Here is a 25,191-nt window from a genome sequence, read left to right as displayed (position 1 = left end):
ATTCGCGTGCAATTATATACAAGTAAACTGCTTGAGATCGGTTTTTTTTTTTTTTCTCTCTGCCTTTTTAGCTACTGCTGTGTCACCAGCGCTTAGAACACTGCCTGCCATAAAGTGAACACTCAAATGTTTACAGAACGAATAAGTAGATGAGCCTGCAGGGCTCACATCTGCCTGCCTAGACAGTGCCTTGTGTTTGGATCCATAGCCTCTCCCGCCTTTGTCGCGGGGTCATGACGAGGAAGCCTCTCCGCCCTGCTGTGAACTGCTGTTTCAGCCTGCAGGAAAAGATTCTGCCTTCTGTCCTTTGTGATGAGAACTCAAGCTCCAGTCCCGACCCGCCACTTCCTTGTTAATGAAAACGTGGAACATAATTAATGGAGAGAAGCCAACAAAGTAAGGGACTATTTAACAGAGAAGTCAAGACAGTTAGCAAATCACACAGGGTTTTGTTTTTAAACTACCGAATATAAAAGAAAATGGAGTCATATAATGGTCAGTGGTATTACAATGGTTCTGTTTGCTGTCTATGCCCCACAGACGCTGGGCAGCATCAACCTGCCAAACAACATCAGAAAGCACAGCACGGGGGGTGGGGGGGGGGGTGGTGTGTGGTAAGGCACAGGTGTTCTCAATATTCAAGATGCCATGACGAGTTTTAAAAACACCTCCCTTACCCAGCTCCCAGTGGGAGCATTACCGTACTAATGGATGGAGAGGATCCATGTGACTGATAGTGAAAGGGAAGGAAATACAGTCCAGAAAGGGCAGGAACGGTAGAAATGAGGAAGGGCAACATCCCTCAAGTTCCTTCCACAGACCATCTCCATGAGATGGTGTAAGCACCGTTAAAGGGGGATTCTTGGCATGAACCACTTGGAGAGCTATTGAATAAGGTCACCCGGGGGTCTTGACTGCAACAAGTTAACTAGAAGCTGAAAAACATTTAATGTACTCTCAATCTCCAGAACGAATGAAGGTCTCTTACAGTGCATTTTTTAACCTATTTGGTCCAAGAATCCTGATTTATCAAAGCATCTCCCAACATGGGTGTTTTGTACAACGCTCCTTGGGAAATCCTAGCATAGGAGATCAAACAAGGACGAAGGCGGCAAGGGACGAAACAGTGTCAGTTGGTAGATTAATAAATACTAATCATTAGCATATTCATCTCAGCATATTAAAAATGAGAGGGCTTTTTATTTAGTTCATTTCGAATGACATCCCATCCTGCTGGGAGTACGATTACAATCATGAAACTATGGAAACATAATTGGCTCAAAGACAATGATGACACCATTTATTACACTAACAGAGACTGCAAAGCTGATCTCCGGCATAACATTGCCATCTTTTAATCAATGGCAGCTACAGATACAAGCTTGGAGCCTCCCACTCCACCCACTGTCCCAGGAGGAACAGAAAAACACAACCTCTTAAGAATCTCCTAGTAGACCACAAAGGGAAGGTTTGCTTTTGGGGTTTAAAGAAGAAGGAAAAGAAGCATACTTTTACATTCACAATGTTTCCTTCTTCCGGTTGAGTGGTCTACAGGTTCAAGAATGGACAAAAACTAATGGAATATTTCCACTTTAGTTGAATACTGCTCTCTGCTGGAGTGTGCAGTTTCTAATACGTCCTCCAAGCAAATACAAATCAAAGCATTGCCTAGAAGGTCTATACACGACGCACACGAATTTTTTGGAGTTGGAGCACTTGAGGTTCTGTCCAAATTATTTTGCTTATTGGTTGCAGGACCTCAGGTACCTTACCTTGGCTGCTCCTAGACCCATTAAACTCAACCCATATACAAAGGAGTAACTTTTTGCTTTGCCATGAAGCTGCTTCCTGTAAGGTCTAACCCAGTTAGGAACACAGACCTTCCTGTAAGGTCTAACCCAGTTAGGGACTGGAGGAATCAACTTCCTCCCTCACTGCTGACACCCACCTGACATCCTACACCCTCAGGGCATTATCTGTCCCCACCTCTCCACTATCATCACACTGCTGTGGTGCAGACCCTCCTCTGTATTACTTACAGCAGCGACCACCCCTGCCTCCAACCCCTCCAACCCATTCTTCACATTCTCACAGAGTGACCTTTTGAAAATAATAATCTCATTTGTCATGGTGGAGGTTCCAGTTCCTTGCCTTGTGTATAAGCCATATTGCTATGCCTCCCTCTCAAGCCTGTGTCACTGGCCACACACACACACACACACACACACACACACACACACACACATAAACACACGAAATTGACAGAACTACAAAATGATCAGCATTTCCCTCAATTCATCCTGTGGTTCAAAACTCTGTATTACAAATATTTCCATTGCCTCAAATTCCCTTCCCTCCCTTTGATGACAGTTCCAGGGTCACCTCCTCCAGGAAGCTTTCCCTGATAACTGTCAGAAGCCACAGAGTTTGCATATGACTCCTGTTTCACTTATCATAATGTGCTGAGGCAACATGTTTTTCTGCCCCAATTCCAACTGTCAGCCCCTTAAGGGCAAGAATTCAAACACTTACTCAGATTCACTTTGTTCTAAATTAGTTTAAAGGTAGATTAGAAAGAGAAGAAAAACATACAAGTAAAAACCACAAGGAAAAGACAAGGGTGAAAGCTTAATAAATAAGCGTGATATAAAAATTAATTTAGCAGTACCGTACATATTTGTAGGTAAGAACCTTAGCTCCAAGTTTTTATTGTTTTTTTCAACCAGCTTCAAGGAAAAAACAAACAAAAAAAAACCTGTTAAGTTACAGTTAGAGCAGTGAAAGCCAGCCAAATGCTCAGGAGAAGCCGGCTTTCCTGACATGAAACGAGCAAGAGGTTTTCCTACAGGTCTTCAGGAGGAAGCATAAAGTTACCCACGGCCTCCTCAGGCAGGACAAGCCTCAGCTTCCTCAGCGCCACCAGCACATCATCTACAGGATACATAAGTGAGGGCAACTCCACAGGGGCCCAAGCAGGTCCAGCTTGAGCAGGAAGCTGGTCAGCTTAACCCAAGAGCGTGTGCAATATGGCTGGGCACACAGACTTCCAACAACTTGCTACAAAACTTCCTCATCCAAGACTCCTTTTTAACAAACATGGGGGCAAAGAGTTTAAGAGTTTAACACCTGACAAATAACCTGCCATGCAACGAGTCTAAGTGGCAGTTACAAGCAGAATCAAAAATATTAACCAGACGGCACCTGCACGGCTCAGATGGTTAAGTGTCCGATTTTGGCTCAGGTCATGATCCTGTGGTTCATAGATTCAAGCCCCGTATCGGGCTCTGTGCTGACAGCTCAGAGCCTGGAACCTGCTTTGGATTCTGTGTCTTCTTCTCTCTCTATTCCTCCCTCCGCTCGTGCTCTGTCTCTCTCTCTCTCAAAATAAACTTAAGAAAAAAATTATTAAAAAAATATGTATTAACCAGCTGTCAATGATGGTGACTTACAGGCAAGAGTCTTGGTTTTCAGGCCTATCACACTACTGTCCCTTTACATAACAGATATTTTGTAATGCCCCTCCACCATCCTGAAATTAAATAGATAATGTAATCATGCCCCCAAATATATATAACCCTATCCCCACACCTAATTTCAAAAAAATCAAAAATATTCTTAAATAGAAAGCCAAAGGAAAGAATCAGTTTCTACTATGCTTCACTACCTACTGTCACCACCAGTTTAACTTGTTACTTCTGAGTACTCTCTGGGTTCCTCAGGGAGGGGCAAGGAGCTCCCATACCTTCTTCAGTTTCTGCAGCACTGGAAGGCATGTCTTGTCTTTCCTCCGGCCTGGCTTCTTGATCTTCAAGAGCCTAAGAAAGAAGAAAAAATCAGTGAAAACCAGTGGAGGTTTCAGATATGCGACAAGGAGATGGAAATCTCAACCATGGGTCTTGAACAGAGACAGACACGGCCTGGGGAGGTCTGGAAAGATAGGGTGTGCAAAGCCACTGGGAGTACACAGAGGCAGCACCCCAAGAAGACGATGAGAGACACTAGGGGGAACCCAGAGGCATGGGGTGCAAGTGCCCCTGCCACTAATCCTCTATTGTTTGCTTCCCCATGTCACAAGAGGAAGGTCCTCAGGAAAATAATCCATGAACCAAAAAGGGACAGAAGAACAGAAAACGGTGAAACTATAAAGAAGAGCCACTGTTTATGCAGGCGCCCATCCTGAACAACCTCTGCCCATGCCATAAGACACAGAGAGAGGGAGGGCCCAGGATGACCACTCGTCTTGGGCTGCAAGCCACCATATGCTGGTGCAGGCTGCCCAGGCTGAGACCAAGCTGGTGGCCTTAGAGAGTAGCTGCCGCCCTGGAGCCCTCCGCATTTCCTTTTCAAATGGATACCTCACGGCCAGTAAAATGAAAAGAGCCACAGAATTACATGTTGACCTGCCAAATGGTAAAATAGCCTAACAATGCAGCCCATGGAAATATACATACTTAACCAAACCACAAAGGGGGCAGGGAACAAGCATTGAGTCACCTACCCTCTATAGCTGTTAACTCCTGCCAGCCTTATCCCCAAGATGCAGTATTCTCTCTTCTAGGGTCCACCATGGAATTAAAGGGTGGACCAGACCAGGTACGTATTGGGAGGTGCTAAGGAGATGAAATCGAGAGGGACTAGGTTCTTAGGAGATCCCGCCATGCAGGCTCAAGGCCAAACACAACCACCAGCCCATGTGATTATCCGGGTTAGCCCTAACACTGAAATCCTAGTCTTTCAGTGAGGGCAATGGGCAAGCCTGTGTGAAAAGGGCATCAGACAATGCTGGTTTCTGATTACAAAACAAAACCTGAAGTAAGCAAATACTTACTCTTTTTTTTTTTTTTGTAAATGGCAGGTATTAAAACAGTTTTTATTCTTCTGAGCAAATTTCGATGCAATCTTGGAACACTTTAATTTCCTAGCTGAAATTATTATTAATGTTAGCCAAGTTCAAGAACTAAATTCTCAGTATTCTGGTTAATAGCAAAAACTCTGTCATGAGGAGAAAATGAAATCATGATTGGAAAACACAGCTAAGATGTTTGCCTATTATCTAATTTCCTAATATCTTTACTATTTGGATATTTAGCACCAACCTGGCATTTTTTTTTAATTGGTTTTTTTTTTAATATTTTATTTATTTTTGACAGAGAGAGAGAGAGACAGAGCATGAGCGGGGGAGTGTCAGAGAGAGAGGGAGACACAGAATCCGAAGCAGACTCCAGGCTCTGAGCCATCAGCACAGAGCCCGATGCGGGGCTCGAACTCACAGACTGCGAGATCATGACCTGAGCTGAAGTCGAACGCTCAACTGACTGAGCCACCCAGGCGCCCCCAACTTGGCATTTTTTAACACTTAATGATTATTGCCAATTATCAGTACACTAGTGTCAGCTATACTACAGGGTGCTAAGATGAATCCTTTATAACTCTTAACAAGTAGGGTGTCTAAATGGGATCACTTCCTGCATAGCTCTAGTCTATGGTAAAGCAGCCTCAGGCTTCTGCAGCAAGGTTTTACGGTTGTTGTTCTAGAAGGGCTGCAGGTAACTAAGAACTGACCAAATCCCAAGACTGAAGATGCCTCTTTGACAAGACAAAGGCTATGTATGATTCAGTTCCTTGAGAATAAATTAGTACCTGAAAGTCATTTCTACAGCTTTTATGTAAAAAAAAAAAAAAAAAAAATAGACTTTCCCACATCTCAGATTTAACAAATGAATACTTTACTACTATACATATATTTTATATTTGTTCCCCCAAAAGATAAAGCTTTAGCAGGGACAACCTGTAACAGTCATCACCTGTTTTCATTTAAAATAGAATCAAACCAGAAAGAAGTACCCCTGAACACTGTGAATTCAAGAATACCATGGAAACATTTTGTAGCATGGGTGAGGATGAACTACTTGGATGTCTATTAGGGTTCTGGACCCAATTCCAGGCTGGGGCGGGGAAGAGGGGGGGGAGCTTCCTTATGAAGGAGTAATTCTCTGACACCATCCAAGACTGGCCTCCTCCACTTCAGATGCCACTTGTAAGTCCAAGCTGTTATTTGTGCTTCTGACCAAAACGCTATAAATCAGAGATTCCCACAACCTCCCCACCTTGGATGTGATTAATTTGCTAGAGGGGCTCTCACACTTCAGAGCAACAGTGTGCCTACCAGATTGCCGGCTTATTACAAAAGCATGTAACTCAGGGACGTGGAGTAAGGTACAGGCAAAGGGCAAAGAGCCTCCGTGTTCTCGTGGAGCATACCACTCCCATCACCACCTCAGGTGACCAACCCACAAGCTGTCCAGAACCCTGGCCTTTTGAGTTCTCAAGGAGGCTTCATTACATAGGCATGATTCATTAAATCATTGGCCATGGGAGGACTCCATCTCCTGCCGACAGCCCCCACCCAGGTCAGAGGGTGGAATGAAAGAAAGTTCCAACCCCCTAATCACAGTGCCCAACACTAGCTACTTTCTGAGAGTCACCTCATTAACCTAACAAAAGACACCTACATCATTGTCAACTCTTCAAAACCCCAAAGGTTGTGGTTGTAGGAGCTACAATCCAATGGATGGATAATGAACCCAAATGGATCCAAAGCATGGACTATGACTTTCTTTCTTATAAATCAGTAACCTCATGAATCTCTGCTCTCTTCCTTTCCTGTTCCTCTGCTCACCACCCAGCCACACCATTTCTATTCTTCCGTTGAGCCCTTCTCATAAAATGAAAATCTCCAAGAAACTGGAAAGCAATCTCCATTTGGTCTCTGTTACCCTGAGTCCACTACCGCCAATTACTGAACACCGGTATCTACTCATCTTACATCTTCCAGGCCCTCAGTATTATCTCAAATGTGTCGTGAGAAATCATGAATCCAGCCTCAGAAGTTGATGGCTTTTTATAATGAAACAAACGGTCATGATTTTTGCTATGCGCAGGGTAGGCTCTATTGCTTTTAAGAGTTTTGTCACCAGATGCTGCGCTGTGACCAGAACACCCCATCTAAGGACACGCGTGCCCTGAGCTGTGTCCCTGCACGGGTGCAGGGAGCTGAGCACATCGAGAGCAGTGCTGCTCTTCAAGGCCATGGCTTGGCCTGGTCAGAATATCTACCCCTGGGGGCTTGGGTGAGAAGCCAGAGGAATGGCTGATGGCTTTACTGCCTTAAAATGACAAGCTTCCTTAAGCAAATGAGGCAATACTGTATGCCAGAAAATGATACATTTCCTAAAACCCAACAAAGGGATGTAGTTCACAATGAGGAGCATGTTTCATATTATTTAATTTTTTTAAATGTTTACTTTTGAGAGAGAGAGAGCAAGCGAACATGTGTGAGGGAGGGGGAGAGAGAGGGAGACACAGAATCCAAAGCAAGCTCCAGGCTCTGAGCTGTCGGCACAGAGCCTATCATGGGGCTCAATCATATGAACCATGAGATCACGACCTGAGCTGAAATCAGATGCTTGACCAACTAAGCCACCCAGATGCTCTTTATTTTACTTCTTTAGATAAAACCCTATATGGACTCGGCCAACCATAATCTTTGATAGCAATGTTTTGTGTTTTGGGGGGTGGGGTTTCTTTTGTTTTTACTAAAACTGCAGTTTAATTATATGAAGCAAACACTTGGGAACACAGGACATCAGGGGATCTGGTGAGTGAATCCATTATACCCTGGAGCACTGTCAACTAGACGGACTCAAGCCTTTTACTCAAAGTAACATTTTGCTTCACCATAATTAAAAGATGTAAATATTCTGGGGCGCCTGGGTGGCGCAGTCGGTTAAGCGTCCGACTTCAGCCAGGTCACGATCTCGCGGTCCGTGAGTTTGAGCCCCGCGTCGGGCTCTGGGCTGATGGCTCAGAGCCTGGAGCCTGTTTCCGATTCTGTGTCTCCCTCTCTCTCTGCCCCTCCCCCGTTCATGCTCTGTCTCTCTCTGTCCCAAAAATAAATAAACGTTGAAAAAAAAAAAAAAAGATGTAAATATTCTTTATTTTGCTCCAGATTCTACAAAAAAATAAAAAATAATAAAGATGAAACATTTTAAACTCTGAGCTGAGCATGCTATGATGTCACTGAAAGCTGGTGTTTGAGCCAGCCTTTGAAAAGGAACGGATTTCAAACGACCATTCCCATTCAAGAAGAATCTACATGCTGGGATAATGCTTATCTACATCTAAGTCTTAAGAAAGCCCAGAAGTCGGTATTCTTCATGTATAACAGCCCTAAATGCAAAGGCTTTAAATAAGAATTAAGTAAAATCAGGGACACCTAGGTGGCTCAGTCAGTTAATGGGTCAACTCTTAATTTCAGCTCAGACCATGATCTCATGGTACGTGGGATTAAGCCCCACATCAGACTCTGCACTAACAGTGTGGATGGAACCTGCTTGGAATTCTGTGTCTCCCTCTCTCTCTGCCCCTCATCCCACTCATGCTTTCTCTCTCAAAATAAATAAATAAACATTAAAAAAAAAAAGAATTCAGTAAAATCAATAAATGAATACCAAATATCCAGTATGAGATAATTAAAATCCAACAATGGGGATGCTGGCTCCTGGAAAATAAATCCTTACACAAGTTACTATGTTTTACCTCCAAAATATTATGCAATAATCTTCATTCTACCAATGTAACACAGTCTCCAATTTCATGTCCAAAGCTTCGCTATAAAAAAAATGAAGTGCTACCCTCCAAAACACTGTTCCCAAAAGAATAAGCCTGCCGTCTGTACTCTCAAGGAGTATCAGTTTTTACATACCAGAATGAAGGGACACACACCTGGAGGAGAAAGGCTCTGTCCCAAAAGTATTTCCTGAAGAGTTTAATATCTCCCTCCAACAAATGCTCAGCCGTGTGGTTCAGAGTCAAGGTCAGCGTTTCTGAGGAGTGAATATACTGCAGGAAGGCATCTTCACTGAGCTGCACCCGGGAAAAGTCGGGGAAACGTCTGCCCTGGAAACTGAAATGTCACATATCAAAACCCACTGGCAATTTCAGAGATATCAACTCCAAGGTCCCAGTACCCTCACTGCACCCAGTATTAGAAATCCAACTGGCAAATGATCCGTGCAAGCCACCCACTGACAACAAGTACATAAGATCATGTAAACAGATCCTTTAATAAAGCTACATTTTCTACCTAGAGAAGACGTCAGTTGAAAAGCTATTCACGTATACTACATACTTTAAAGATATTTATGTAACTAATGAAACTACAGACTTTTAAACACAGTATTGTACCTCAATATTCTATTCTCTCTTTAACTCAAAAAGATGCCTCTTGCTTTAACGGGGTCATGTGTAATAGAACAAATTAGCTGGCAGCCAACAGCTTATTAGGTGATTACAGTGGAAAATAGATATGATCTCCAGGGAGCACAGTGAGGTTCAGATGGTACAAACAAGTGGGATATTCATAACACACAGGCCCACTGTTATAAATCATTTTATCAGGCAAATTAAAAAAGCATAAATTTGATCTTGTTCTATTCCTGAAAACACCCATAAACAAAGAAACAATATTCCCAAGCTGAATTCTTGAATATAAACTAATTTTCTGTTTTGTTTTGGCCAAGAACAACTGCATATTCATTAGCTACATGCAGGCTGTACGGTTAGTATCGTAATATTCTGGACAGCTCACAAGGTCATGTAATTGCAACAGTAAAGGAGCCTTCGGAGGAAAATGCTAGTGCTTCCCGATAGGAGCTCACCTCAGCAGGTTGTCACATCCCCACCGATTCCTCACTTCACAGAATTAGTTCTATGCCTCTTTCCTCCTCTTACATGACCTCATTTTGTTAATGAATATTTGCTTCACAAAAAGAGAATATACTTCCAATCAAATAAATATTAACTCCATCATATGGAGCAACAAAAAGAGATCCACTAAGAGCACTTACATTCTAAGATGTGGGGTATCTCCCCAAATTCTTAGCATGAATTACTAGTATCAAGTCCAGAATCTTTTAGAAAACAACTCCCCACGCTAACACAATATCTTCTGGTCTTGGAGACAGGTGAAAGGTACCAAGCTACCCAAGATGAAGTCAGCCTCCTGGGCTTCGATCTAAATCTGAACCCCCCACAATGACCAAGTCAAAGTAAGTAGTCCTGCTTTGGCCTTTTTAGCCAAGCAAGTGGGGTCATATTAGACCCAAGAAAAGACCTTTTGGATTGGCTTTTTTTCCTCGGTTGGCAGTCACATGACTAAAGTAGGACAAAAGTAAACAAAAAGCTCTGACTTCTATGCCAATATCCATTTATGCAGCATAAAATTATAAATTAATCACATTGAGTTTCATAAGCCAAACAAGAAAAACCAGTCCATTAAGATACACCAGGTAATAATACTCTGAATATATTTAATATATTTACTTGTAATTTTCAATGCACTTTCCCATTTTTTAACACCTGGTTAAGTCAAGGAAACTGCTATATACGAATCTCCCTTTCTTCAGAATAACGACCAATCTGAACCGTTGTAAGAAAAAAACAACACATCCCTCCTTCATTGACAATGTTGATGTCATCAACAGAGCAAACTTTACAGTCCCTTTACATTATTGTTTCTTTTACATTACTTCACTAAATCCTAATAACTACACAGTATCTTAGGGTTTATCTATCATTGATTCAACAAAAATTTAGGGTGCCTGGCTGGCTCAGTTGATTCAATAATTTATATTCTTTCAGTGAGCATTATATACTGAAAATGTATCAGAAATACTACAATGGGTAAACAAATAGTTTCAGCCCTTAAGTGATACAGGATGGAGACCTAGGCAACAAATGATGACTACATATATAATTCTAAATAATATTGTCAATAATCTTGGGGCGCCTGGGTGGCTCAGTTGGTTAAGTGTCCGACTTTGGCTCATCATGATCTCACAGTTCGTGAGTTCGAGCCCTGCATTGGACTCTGCTCGGTCTCTCTCTCCTTCAAAAATAAATAAAAACATTAAAAAAATTTTTTTAATATTGTTAATAATTGTAACCACCTTATTATAAATTAATCATGATCACAAAAGGCCCTAATGTAGATGGTGTCTCTCAAGAAGTGCTATTTATTTTTAGTTGTTTTTTTTTTTTTTAAATAAGTCCTATTTAAGCTGAAACCTGAAAGTAAGTAGGGTTTAGGCTAGTGTTTTGCCAACTTTTCTCTTTATTATAGCTCCCTCTGAGCCTTTCAAGACTTTTTCCCCTAACTCCCCCCATGAAATGTTGGTAATAAATACATCTGTCTATCTGCTCACATACTCTGTACTTTATACATGAGAACTAATGGTAAAACATAAACCAACATTAGCTTGTGATTTGGTTTATTTCTATTTTTCCACAATACTTGTAACACTTTATAGAAATAGGTTAAGAGAGAATCAATCTAACAAGCAGCCAAACTCACTTTGTGATGTCTTCAACCAGCTCGGAGTATCCGGCACGTAAAGCTAAGTCTAATGGGGTGGCACCTTCCTCATTGGGTAAAGCCAAAGCCTGGACTCCCCCAGGGAGACACAAGAGGAAACGAGAGAGCTTAGGGAGGCCCCATCTCATAGCCAGGTGTAGAAGAGACTCTCTGCATAAAGGCACTGAAAAGGAAAACACAGGATATTAGTTCCTCTATTCACAAACTTTGTCTTATACCTTTCATCCAAGATAACCATGTCTTTAGACATAATACAGAATGTTAGAACTGGAAGGAAGCATCAAAAGCATCTAATCCAAACACCTCATTTTATATACGTGGACACGTCAAGTGATTTGTCCAAAGTTAGGCAGCCAGTAGGTGCTGGAGACAGTCTGGCCCAGTGCTGGCTCATCGGTAGCCCAGGGCTGCTCCCACCCACTACAGCGCACACTCACGTCCCTTTTCCCATGTGCACTAAACTCGTCCAGGAAAACAAGTGCTAGGAGCACACCGCCGCCCTTCAGAAACACTCCAAAGTGCCCTTTAAGGAGATACTGCTATTTCAGTATCTATTTCAGTAGGGCAGACTCTCGGAGGCCCCAACTGTAAAGGAGCCCCCGTTCCCACTCTTCATCCTCAGAGGTGCTCCACCCCTGATGAGAAGCTGGGTCAGCAATGGGTTTCCGGTGTCCAGAATACGTGAGACCATGGTCTTTCCCAAACTTCATAGAGGCGCTTTCACCCATCTGTTAGATAATTTCAGGGCTGGCAAAGCCACTTTGGCGCTCTGCTTAAAAAAAGTCAGCCTGTGCCTTTTCACACGCCCCTTGACAGAAGGTTCCTGATTGATCTGTGTATCTGAGTTTTCACCGTGGTGTTTGCTACTTTACATTATGGTTGTCTCCTGTGTGTATCAGTGTACAGACTGAGGAATTTTGTTTTTTAATCTCAACACCCAGCGTAGTATGTGACAAACTGAAGTTATCCAGTATTTGTGAGTTGAACAGCAACTGTTAGAATCTCCGTGATTTGTCTATGTTAAAAGTGCCTGATTTGTACAGAATTTGTACACCGATGTTTTCTACTGCAATACCCAGTGCTTGGAACACAGATGGCTCATGATAAAGATTACACTGGACATACAGAGAAAAGTGAATATGCTTACATTAAAAAAAAAAAAAAAAGTAGGCTCATGAACTCCCTAGCCATCAAGACACCCCTTGAAACACACCTAGTCTTCACAAACTAAACCTGAAAATCCTAACACTATCTGTTGGAATAAGCATGCAGTAAGAATTTGAATCATACATACCCCTTAAGTTCAGTCATGTTACTGGCTGAAGTTCTAACAGGAAAGAGGTACAGAGCACACTGCATCGTACCAAAGAGAAAGGCCAGCAGGGGAGGGACCTATGTCTTCTACCCCAGTGTAGTGTCAACCACATGTATATGCTCTAGAAATAGCTGCCTGTTGAATGAACGAATATATGACCAACGGGGCCCTTTCCTTGTTGAGTACCCATAAAAGTTACCCATAAAAGTTAGCTTTTCATAGATGACTGCAGGTGCTATTTGGAGCACCTACCGTCCTTAGTTCTGCCTCTGACACCTCGACTAAAATCTGTGAACAAAAACTACATACTCTCATGGAGTCTTGACACTGAGGACAAAGACTACCTCCTTCTCCACACAGTTCACAGTCTCCGTGAACTTGACTTTACTTTTCCATTGTCTTCCTTAACATAACCCCACCAGTAACCAACCCCAGGAGACTCTTCCCTGGGCCAACGATGGTATATTCATCATCCCTTCAAGACCCATTAACTGTTCTGCAAAAAGCATCAAGAAGCTTAAACCCTGAAACCAAGCTTTATGATATCATGATCCTTATCCAGTCCTAATCCAACTCTCTTCCCTGCCTACCGCCACTCCTCTGCCTTAGAAGACCATCATTAAGCCCAACTTCAAGTTCTCATGACATTCCAACCCTGCCCTCCCCCCTTCAAGAGCCCGGTAAGGCCGTGTAAAGGTGTCGTTCCGTCTTTCCAGGGTAGGGAGTTAACTCAGCTTTCTTTTCCCCAGCAGGCTGTACTGATGCTACTTGGAGAGCTAGCATCCAACAACATCTGAATTTCAAACAATTAGAAGGAAATACTCCACTACAAAAAAAAAGCATAAGAAAACTGCTTTGTTTTTATCTTTAGTGGGGTTTTCCTTAACGTTATTTCTTAACGTTATTCTGAGAGCGAGAAAGAGTGCTCACAAGTAGGGGAGGGGCAGAGAGAAGGAGAGACAGAATCCCAAGCAGGCTCTGTACCATCACTGTAGAACCCAATGCAGGGCTTGAACTCAGGAACTGTGAGATCATGACTTGAGCTGAGATCAAGAGTTGGACACTCAACCAATTGAGGCACCCAGATGCCCCTAGGGGTTTATATTATTTATCTAGATCAAGAACGTACAGCCTTTAAAAAAAAAAAAACGTTTTTTTCTAGTTGCAATTCATTTTTTTAATTTATTTTTTTAATTTACATCCAAGTTAGTTAGCATATAGTGCAAGAAGGACCTCAGGAGTAGATTCCAGTGATTCAACCCCTATGCATAACACCCAGTGCTCATCCCCACAAGTGTCTTCTTTAATGCTCCTTCCCCTTTTAGCGCATCCCCCCACCCACTACCCCTCCAGCAACCCTCAGTTGGTTCTCTGTGTTTGAGGCTCTTACGTTTTGTCCCTCTTCTTATTTTTACATTATTTTTGCTTCCCCATAAAGCCTTCTATCTCAAATATGTAAGTAAGTCCTTGCAGTGAAAAGCACAACTTCACAGTGCATTTGCTCCCTATCTGTCTGTGTGACACAGCACAGACCCCCTGGCCCCATAAGAGGACAACTGAAATGTCAAAACAACCAAAAACGAAGTGTGCACCCCTGCTAGGTATCTGTTTAGTATACTTGATATCTTCAAAAGGCTATTGAAGAAGTGATGTTTATTTTATCCTTTAAACTCATTTTATTAGAAAGTCGGATTTTCCTTCTGAACAGATTCCCAAGAAGGCATGCTTGAGAACATTTCCATGTATCCCCCCTTCTTAAAAATGAGGAAGAGACCGGTTAGGATCTGGTAATGAAACCAACACACGTGCACAAGGGCACTCCCGAACATGTATGTCAGCATTAGATCATAACCAGCTACCCTAGGATGGAATTTCTAAGCCCTAGATCCCAATTTGAATCTGGTGACAAATATCACATGGTTCTAGGGGATACAATTTTCTTCCAAGAAAAAGACCAAAAACGGAACATCTAAACCTAAGCCAGGTCTTTTTTTTTTTTTTTTTTTTTTTTTTTAAGTTTATTTTGAGAGAGCAAGAGAGTACAAGTAAGGGTAGGGGCGGAGAGAGAATCCCCAGCAGGCTCCACACTGTAAGTGCAGGACCCGATGTGGGGCTCAATCTCAGGAACTGTGAGATTATGGTTTGAGCCTAAACTAAGTGTCCAACGCTTAACCAACTGAGCCACCTAGGTGTCCCTGCATTCCCTTTTAAAATCAAACCATTGATAAACTCAAGTATGGTGTCAATCATTTAAATGCAACTCCCCTACACTGCCTGGGGGCAGTGACGCACAAGCCCTTGAACCTGGGAAGTAGATGAGTGTATTTAATCTGGCTGACAGTGCGGGTGTGGGGAGAAGTTCCCTCCTCTGGAGCACTTTCCAGGACTGTTCTGCTAATCCAGCTCCCTACTCCCCTCCTCAGGCTCCAATCTTACATCTACTTCTTAAGAGAGCACAGCAAACTTGTGGGACTGAACTGCTCACTCTGCTCAAACTGTCCTTCCCTCCCAAACTCCCCACTTCCTGGGAAGGTGGGAAGGCAGGGGAAGAGAGGATCTTCTGTTCTTTGGAGAAAACAAGTAAGAAACTGACCAAAATGTTTTGAGAGAGAGCTTTCTCATTCAGTAGGAAAGTTCAGAGCCTAGAATCAGGCAAACAGCCTGAAATAGGAAACACTGAGACATATAAATAATTCTGCTTGTTATAGAGTTTCAGATTCTTAACAGCGGTCAGGAAAACAAGCTGTGAAAAGAGGTTATACAATTTGGCAGACATGGGAAGGAGGGTGTTTAAAATGTTTTTTTTAACCAAATAAATATGCCTCATCCTGTCTGGCTGGTGCCAGGAGTTATGTGAACTAATGTTTCTAAAACAGAATTACTAGTAATGGTTCTAATGGCAAACAGTAGAAGATATGACCTGTCACATCCTGGGAGTAAGATCACCCAGGCACAAAACAAGAAGTGAGCACGCTGTGACATTCAACCAGCATTTCCCGTCATGGCAAAAAAGGGAGGCTCATCTGCCCCAGACAGAGGAGGAGGTACAAAGCCCAAGCCTCTGGCTGTGCCATACCTCAGTTTCTCTGCCTCGAAAATGAGGCTGTCACATCAAAGGCACAAGTTCCTCGCCCTGGCTGACCAGGGATCCAGCATCCATGAAATCCAGTATATACCAAGGGACCTCCCAGAGCGTGTGAGCACAGGAGCAGAGACAGTGTGGCTGTTGCTAAAGGAGAGTGACTTTATATACTGTTCAGTCCAAATCTGGGACCGTTATAGCTTCACAAGGTCTGTCTATGCCTTGACATTAGCAGAAAGTTCAGGTTGCAAGACTGAAAAATAAATGATCAAGCCCTCAGGAATTCACAGTCACTGCTACAGGAAACAAATCAGCATAACCACTTTGGAAAACACATTGGGATCGTCTATTAAATTTACCCAAGCTTATGTTGTATCTGACTGAGCAATTCCACTCCCACTTAATAAACCCTCCTAGGACTAGGCTTTGTACACCAGCAAACCCACAAAAAGATGTAAAATTGTCAAAAATAGAAGTGATTTCAACGTCCATCAACAATAGATTCAACTGTAGAATAATCACACTGGTATCCTAACAACTAAAAATCAGACTAATACAAAAAAAAAACAAAAAACAAAAAACAAAAAAAAACCAAGAAATATAAGGGTGCCTGGGTGGCTCAGTTGGTTGAGGGTCTGGCTCTTGATTTCAGCTCAGGTCATGATCCCAGGGTCCTGAGATCAAGCCCCACAACAGGCTCTGCCCTGAACACAAAGCCTCCTTAGGAGTCTGTCTGTCTGTCTCTCTCTCTCTCTCTCTGCTTGCTGCCCCTTTCCTTCTTTGTGTGCTCACGTCTTTCTCACTCTCTCCTAAAAAAAAAAAAAAAAAAAGAAAAAAGAAAGAAAAAACTAAGAAATACAATGTTGGGGAAAAGTCACAGAAGAATACACAGAACACGTTTCAATTAACAACATTTTAAAAAGTGAAAACTAAGGCATACTTTTCAGGAATACACAGGGAGTAGAACTTCAAGAAAAAGCAAGGAAGGACTGCTTAACAAGTCAGTGTTGTGTCTCTGGGAGAAATAGGGGACCGTGAATGAGACTTTGCTTCTTCTGGGGTCTAATGGTGCCCGTATGTCTCTCCCCCCACGTGCAGAGAGCTGTGTTTAAGCCTCTCCCCAGGACAAACAGAATTTCTGGTGGTGGCACCCAAGCATTAGCTTTTTCCTAAAGATTCCCAAGCGATTCTTCCAACGTCAGGGTTAAGATCTGCTATTTTCAATAAGTAAGTGGTTAACAAAATGCCAAGCTCTGCTTTCTTTTTATACCACGGTCTTCCCAGTCATCTCTTAAGATCTATTAGCTAAAGCAAAATAAGTCAGAGAAAGACAGATATCATAGGACTTCACTCATATGTGGAATTTGAGAAACTCTACTGATGAAAACAGGAGAAGGGAAGGAAAAAGAAGATAAAAACAGAGGGAGGCAAACCCTAAGAGACTCTTAAATACAGAGAACTGAGGGCTGATAGAGGAGGGCGGGGTGGCTAAATGGGTGACAGGCATTAAGGAGGGCACTTTTATTAAGGAGGGCACTTTTCAGGATGAACGCTGGGTGTCAAATGTAAGAGATGAATCAGTGGGTTGTACTCCTAAAGTCAAGGCTACACCGCGTGTTAATGAGAAAAAAAAAATAATAAATTTTAAAAAGATTATCTAAAACATGTCACCAATAACAAAAAGAAGTTTGTAACTGATGCAAGGTATTTTTATTCTATATTTGCTGCCAAACCAAGATATATCCTTTAATGCTGTAAACAAGATATTGAAAATAAGTGTGATAGAGACAATAATCTAGAAGCAAATATTTTTAAATACAATTTAATTCAGAAGTACTTCTACGTTGTAGGACTTAATAATATTCCGTAATTTGTGAGTAGAGTCATTGAAATGTCTTCAGCACTTTAAGTTTATGAATAACAAAAGACATTTTTTAATTCACATATAACCCAATCATTAAAATAAGTTGTCCTCTCATTTCCAAAACCACATATATACTGATGCAGGCCTCAGTTTTTGCATTTAAGCCACTCAGTAAACAAACATTGAATGAACCTCGTACTAGATGCCGGACCCGGTGGCTGCAAAGATGGACACGGTCCCTTGTCTTCCAATGGCATGCTGTCAACCCACTTCCGTTCAGAATAAATATCTGGCCCTTGAAGTCACTGTATGATGAGCTACAGGTCTAGGCTTAGACAGAAAGAGTATGAATAGAAATAAGGAAACTATTGGACCAATAAGGAAACTACTCTGCAGGATAATCAACCTCTATCATGTATCACGATTTGAAATTTTACAGGTGTTTATACAATGCCAAAATGATGAACAGAAAGTAAAGAGAATGAAAAAAAGTACTGCCAAAAATTCTATGTAGCACAGGTGAGAATATATGACATGACACAATCTCCTTCCCCACCCCCCCCACCCCAGACTCTCAACAAAATGGGAGGAGAAATCATGTATTATGGTAGCTTTCATTTAAGTGGTCTCATCAGGACTTGGGTGTGTCAAGAAAAAATCAGCCTTCCACACGTAAGATCAGAGATTGTTGGGTCTAGGACAGGAATGGCAAGTATACACACGTTCACAGGAACGGTAAGAAAGAGCACAGTACCAACATGGCAGGCATGGCTGGGTCATAAAGCCCAAGGCAGGAGGAGAGTAACAACCATAAGGGTGGGTTTTAGCTTCCTGAAATTTAACTTTCTGCATCGGACATATAGGAGACACCCCAGTTACAACCGCTGACCGCAGATCTGGGAACACATCAATCACACAGTATCATTCCATAAAATTCACATTGCGATACACAATGCTGGAAGGCACTTTATGGAGTCTGCAGCTCTTAAAGGTTGGTTCCACTTGATTTTTACCTTATGGAACTAGGACTAACACACTGAAACACTACAAAGTCCTTATCAGGACTCAACGATGGGCACCAATTTCTGGCCTTCGCTATCTGGGGGACATATCCAAACTGAATGATACAAGGTGGGCGTCAATATTCCGTGTTCAGAATCCAGACACAACAATATATAGCACAAAGGTGGACAGACAAAAGAACTGAACAATCTGGATTTCAACACTGAGAGAGATGTGGCTCTGGAAAGGCCACTTACATTTTCAAGTTTAAGTTGCTTGATACGGAGAAGCAAAGTGTTACCTTCCCAGCCTACTACCCAGGATTGTCAGGGTAACATAATGAAAATAACACATGAGGCAGGGTTCTCACGAACTCTGAAAGCCAGTACTGGGGGGGGGGACTTACCAGTAGTACACATTTATCTGATCTTTTTCATAGAAAAAGTACAACTGTCACTAAAGAGAGACACGATACACTGCAAAACAATTTTCCTCTGGTTATAATTTAAAAGCATCAATTAAGAGAACCAGCCATCTGCTTAGGAGGGCGCTGTAACTGCATCGATGTAGGACACCAGATGAGTCATTAAGACAAATGTGCTAGAGCCCCATGCCTTGGGCAGCAGGCGGTTCTTAGGTGCCATAAGCAACAATTAGGTCATACCCCCCTTCCAGACTGTGCACTAGATTTTTTTTTCATTATCTGTTAATATTTCTCCAAGCTCTTATTCGTGTTCTCCATGTATTCACTTCTTTGCATTTGCTGACAGCCTACCATGGCACTGAGCGTTCTTTCCCCTCGCACCACAGGGGAGCCTGTGGAATTGCCAGGCCCCCCTCCGAAGGGACGCTCGAAGCACGCTGTTCTGTTTGGGAGATAAATGAAAATACATTACCATCTAACTGTATTACTGACAAGCAGAAAAACTGTAGACTCATCAAATCTTGGCAATGGCCTTTTGAAATCTGCACAGGGAGTCCGAGTTGAAGTACAACCAGGCAAGCTGTGGTCTACAGCTGGGCAGGGTCCACTCACTGCCCTCCCACGCACTGGAAGCCAGAGTTCTGTACAAAGGGCTAGACTGAGAAATATTTAACTCAATGGTTGTGAGTTACCCCACCAGTGGGGAGACCTCATCCCATCTTTCAGCACGAGGGGCATGCTCAGCTAGGGATATTCTGGTGAGCCTAGAAGAGGAAGCTAGATGGAATAAACCGAGTAAGAAACCAGTGTTTAAGGTGCTCCGTGTCTGGGATGAGGGTGAGGAGGGTGAAAGAGATCACGAGCAGGCCACATGAGCAGCTGTTGACATATGAATGAAAGCAAAGAAACGGACCAGCACAACCACCCTTTTTATTTCAAGCTTGTCAGTTGCCGGTGACCGTAAGAACGTTACATCCCTCGTTTCCCCCTAACATTTATTATGTGACTTACATACGTTATCTTATTTGATCCTGACAGCCATTGCACAAGGTAAGGCCTATTATTATCCCCATTGAAGAGGAGCAGAAACTGAGATATGACACCATCAACTAATTGTCCAAGCTCATTCAGATACTAAATGGAGCACTGGGAATCTGAACCCAGGCTTTTCCACCCCCAAAACTCAAATTCTTAAAGGCAAAGAAAGGATTATGTAAAAGATGGCAAAAACAAGAAGGGCAGTGAAGATAGAACTTAAGTCAACAAAGCAAGAGTCAGGAAACCAAGCATAAAGAACTAAGCCACACCGCTCCTAAGGATGCAGGCTCATACCCCACTGTGCACATGTTGGCCAGATAGGTCAACACAGAGACAGAGACAGAGACAGACACACACACACACACACACACACACACACACACACACACACCCCACTGTCTCATGACAGGTCTGCAAATTAAAGTTTCTACCGCTACAAAGGTAGGGCAGAGAAAGCAAGTATGTGAGTATCATTATGAACTAGAACCCACGGCAGGATTACAAAAGATTGGGGGGGGGGGTGTTCTACCTATATAGCCTCATGATCACATAAAGGCCCACATTTAAAGAGTCAAGGCAAGGCCCTTCACAGTTCACTGGGACCACATACAGCAGGTCACTGCCAAAGGACACAGGTTGGTTATTTCCCTAAGAACATCTCCTCACTTCTGCCTCACTGCCCACCTTCTTTCCAAGTCTGTCCCACCTACCTGTTCAACCATCAGCCTTTAATCTGCAAGCCTTGGTAGTTTTAAAGCCAATTATTTATTTTTTAAAATAAAGTAACACAAGGACAGCTGCTAACATTCAAATCCTCTTCAAGAAATCTAGGGAAAAAAGCAAAAATTTTATTTTTTTTCCTTGAGTATCAGAATCCTTGGATACCGTCATTTGCAAATTCAGTGTTAGTCCCCTGAGTGCAATCAAAACAGTCATATGTATCCTGCTGTTTGAAGGGTTTCCAGATGAGAGAAGCAGGGATGGGACATGGCCACCCAGAGGTAAATCCCAAAACCTTCCATTGTCCTAAATCCTTTAGGAAGCACATTAGGGCAGGGCGTTTAAAAAAGCAGGAGTTTCCACTTGCATTGTTTTCCCTTGAAAACTATGAGAGAGGGAGAAAGTAACCTGAATACAACCCTCTGTTCTATCTCTTATGTGAGAACTAATAGATAATTCTCAATTCCAGTCTAAGGGCCATTAATGCCAGGTAAAAGTAGGAAGCTTATTATTTAAGGAAATCTTTCAGCTGCCTTCTCATCTTTAAAATATAATACCTTAAACAGACAATGTGCTTAATAAGGCTTTAACTGAAAAATAAATTCAAATTACTTGATGAGGGGTTCCTTTTCCTTGAGAGTTCAATTCCGTATTAAATTCTTAACTGCCAGAAAACCCATTCCTTAACAATAAAAGGCTTAAAAAGCGGGGGGGGGGGGGGGGGGGGTGGGTAGGTGGAAGACATAGAAAACATTCTTAAAGATTTAAAACTTCAGGAGGCCTGGCTGGCTCAGCCAGCAGAGCGTGCAACTCTTGATCTCAGGGTTGTGAGTTCAAGCCCTACACTGGGTGTAGACATTACTTAAAAACAAAATCTTAAAAATAAAGACTGAAAATGTCACAAATGATGCATAGTTGTATACAAGCCTAAGTAATGTGTAACACTTTTACCAATTTAACATGGAACCTATTCTATTTTTTTCCAACTCTTTTATGAAATTTATTGTCAAATTGGTTTCCATACAACACCCAGTGCTATCCCAAAATATGCCCTCTTCAATACCCATCACCTACCCACCCCTCCCTCCCACCCCCCTTATCATGGAACCTATTCTAAAAAACATTCCCTCCACCACTAGCATTCATGCAGTAGGTTACCTTAGCAACTGGAGGAATCGAATTTCAGCTTAAAATGTCAGAAAAGGAAGTGCAGAGATGTTTTTTCCATGAGATACTATCAGAAGTAACACAAGGCTAGAAAGTAATATTCAGTGTATATGTAACTGCTTGAAAAATGTCAAAATTTCCAAGAAAAACAATTAAAACCTCAGAGTTAGTGGATACCTGTCATGCATTACTTTCCGTACTCCTCAATCTTGTTTAAACTGAAAACCTGTATTTTGTAAGAAATCTGTCCTTTATGGGTTTCCTATCCACTGGTAGGACACCAGCTGATGTTATTTAAAATTTGCCATCCAGTTCAAAGCTTCGGGGCTCAAAAGCAAAGCTGACCTATCACAGTCTGTGGGACACTAAGTCAGTCTTCAAGTTCATTATGCCATCTCCTGGCTACTAAGACCTAGAACACAAGTCAAGGCCAACCAACAGGGTGATGCTCCTGAGCCTTGCTCTATTTTTTTCTATTTCTGCAGCCAGCAAATTGTACTCAAGGATAAAAACGCTAGCCAAGCTCTATTTCAAGTGTTAAACAAATCTTGCTTCTTACTGGTTACAGTTCTCTTTCCTCCATTCAAAGAAAGGTCAACAGATATTTTCCTTTGTCAAACATTGCTGGCCCACACGTTTCCTTCTGCTCTTGCCTAGAAAGGTGAGGATTCTGGGTGTGTGGCTTCAAGCATGATGTAGATGTCACAGAAAAGTGACACTTTCCACTGAGTCTTTAGTTAAGAACCTTTAATTCTCGGGGCACCTGGGTGGCTCAGTTGGTTAAGCATCCGACTTCGCTCAGGTCATGATCTCATAGTCTGTGACTTAGAGCCCCGCATCGGGCTCTGTGCTGACAGCTCAGAGCCTGGAACCTGCTTCAGATTCTGTGTCTCCCTCTCTCTCTGCCCCTCACCCGCTCACACTCTGTCTCTCTCTGTCTCTCAAAAATAAACATTAAAAAAAATGTTTTAATAATAAAAAAGAAACTTTATTTCTCAATTAATGGCTTTTCCTAAAATAAAACTACTCTTTAAACCCCTTAAAGTAACACTAAACAATCAAGACACGTTTTAACCATTGCTGAATGACCCACACTTTTGTAAACTTCCTTCCAAAGTTCTTTTGGCCTTCTGCGTTTCTTTTCCTTTTCCCCTCCTTAGTTGTCAGTGTAGAAAAACAAAGATTCTCCAACTAATTTACAAAGATCCTATTAACAAAACAGAGCACCACGCTAACCATCCTTCTTCGTAAGAGCATGACCACTCCATTAAACTTATGGTCCTTGACAAGGCTTCTACTTTTCCTGTAAGTCAATATTAACCACAATGTGACTGGTTTTTGCACAGACCACTAGTACTTAGACTTACCCTTACAACATGTACTCTGCAACCAGCACATTCCTTTAATTACTGGATTCTCAAAGATTCTCATCTTCGAAATCAATAATTAAATTAATAAATTATCTAAGCTGCTTTTAGTGGGTATTACCAGTTCCACCCATTACTTTTGGGGGGATGGCTCCAGAAAGAGAAGCTGGTTCCCTGAACAGAGCAGTTGTGTTTAGATCCAAGACACCCCTGCAGAAAAGTTTCAATTGGCTTTCCCTAGAACTTTCTTCATGTCATCAACTATAAAGGCAAGAATAAAGTTTGACTCTTTAAACTTGATAGAACGTAACAGACAGAATTTTCCTTTTTTATTCAAAAATTATACAATGTATGCCCTGCAGATTGGACTCAAGGTATCACTTTTCTCAGATGTTCCCACCACAAAAAGGAAATGGTAATGATGTAACAGGATGTAGTTGTTACATAATGCTATAGCTGTAATCATTTTGTAATACATACATGTATCAAAACACATGGTACACCTTAAACTTACACAGTGTCATATGTCAACTCTGTCTCAATGAAACTGGAAAAAAAGATTTTATGTTTTCATACGTTGAATAATAAAGAGTTCCATCTTTCCCATAACTAAAAATTTGTACCTATAATGAAACCTTTGAACATATGAATTACTTTACCTAGAGAACTACAGAAAAGTCCAAATTCGCTTTTCCTAATAATTTACTTTGGCAAAAAAGGTCTTGAATCTGGAAATTGTTGCTATATATTGGTAGATCAATTTTTTTTTTTTTTTTAAGATTTTACTTTTAAGCGATCTCCACACCCAATGTGGGACTCAAACTCATAACCTTGAGGTCAAGAGTCGCACACTCCACGCTGAGCTAGCCAGGCGCCCCATACATATTGGTTTATAAATGTAAATATATGCTGAGAGAGAGAATCTTGACATGAGTTTGTTTTTAACATGAGTGGGCTTATTTTTCTTGTATCAAAAAGCTTAAGCAAGACAACATCTTCTTATTCCGTAGGTTGGGATAGGAGCTATTATATTCCTAAAGGCAATGCCATCAGTCTTCCAAGATAGTATTTCTAGTCCCTTTGGGCTCTTTACTCAAATGGTAGCCTTCTCACTAGAGAAGGCAAGGTTGGTGCTTTCCAGCCATGTCAGGCTTCTGGGAACACAACTGAAGTAAATGATACAGTTGAGCAGGAAGGGAAGACTAACTCACAAGTTATCTGAGCACCAACAGAAAGAAACCAAGGGTTTTATCCCAGTTAATCTAATTGTCAAAATTATGCCAATCACTGAGAAAAGCTCTCTGTCCAATAAAAAGAACAAAACAAAACAACAAAAACCCACCAAGCAAAATACCCAAAACAAACAAAAAAAGATCAACTGTAGCATCTTATTGAATATATGACTATACTCCAAGTTTTACTGCAAATATAGGGTCCTGAGATCCTGCAAAAGCTTTTATCATGAAAGCTATTTCAAAGGAAGAAATGGGTTTAATTTTATGAAATAGAAATTCAATTTTATTTATGACACAAAATTAAATAAAACGAGGGATATTTCCTTCCTTAGAACATATGATAAAGTTGCACTGTAAGTACCGATGGGTATGAAGCAGGGCCAAGAAAAGTCTCTGCTTTTCTTTACGAGACACAACACTCTGCTCAGACTGGCCCTCCTCCAGGAGCTGAGGCCTTCAAGATAACACTCAGTGATTAAAAAGGCAAGAAAGTGAGGGATTACAAAGTGCAAAAAGCAAAGAAATACAGTAATCCTTCCCAGT

At 41.8% G+C, this 25,191-nt stretch overlaps 1 protein-coding gene across 4 annotated transcripts in view; it reads right to left on the bottom strand.

The window, feature by feature from the left end:
- ARHGEF28 (Rho guanine nucleotide exchange factor 28) overlaps positions 1 to 25,191 on the bottom strand; it is a 308,676-nt gene that overhangs the window by 147,140 nt on the left and 136,345 nt on the right. For all 4 annotated transcript variants that reach the window (XM_045495406.1, XM_045495400.1, XM_045495414.1 and 1 more), the window contains 3 exons: positions 11,414 to 11,597; positions 8,785 to 8,965; positions 3,743 to 3,815 (listed from right to left, as the gene is read on the bottom strand). In XM_045495406.1, coding sequence (XP_045351362.1) covers positions 3,743 to 3,815; positions 8,785 to 8,965; positions 11,414 to 11,597 — 438 coding nt within the window. The remainder of the gene's footprint in view (positions 1 to 3,742; positions 3,816 to 8,784; positions 8,966 to 11,413; positions 11,598 to 25,191) is intronic.

Source organism: Leopardus geoffroyi, chromosome A1 (assembly GCF_018350155.1).
Source record: "Leopardus geoffroyi isolate Oge1 chromosome A1, O.geoffroyi_Oge1_pat1.0, whole genome shotgun sequence".
NCBI classification, from domain to species: Eukaryota; Metazoa; Chordata; class Mammalia; order Carnivora; family Felidae; genus Leopardus; species Leopardus geoffroyi.
Note: the sequence above shows the minus strand (reverse complement) of the source record. Positions and strands in the feature narration are given on the sequence as shown.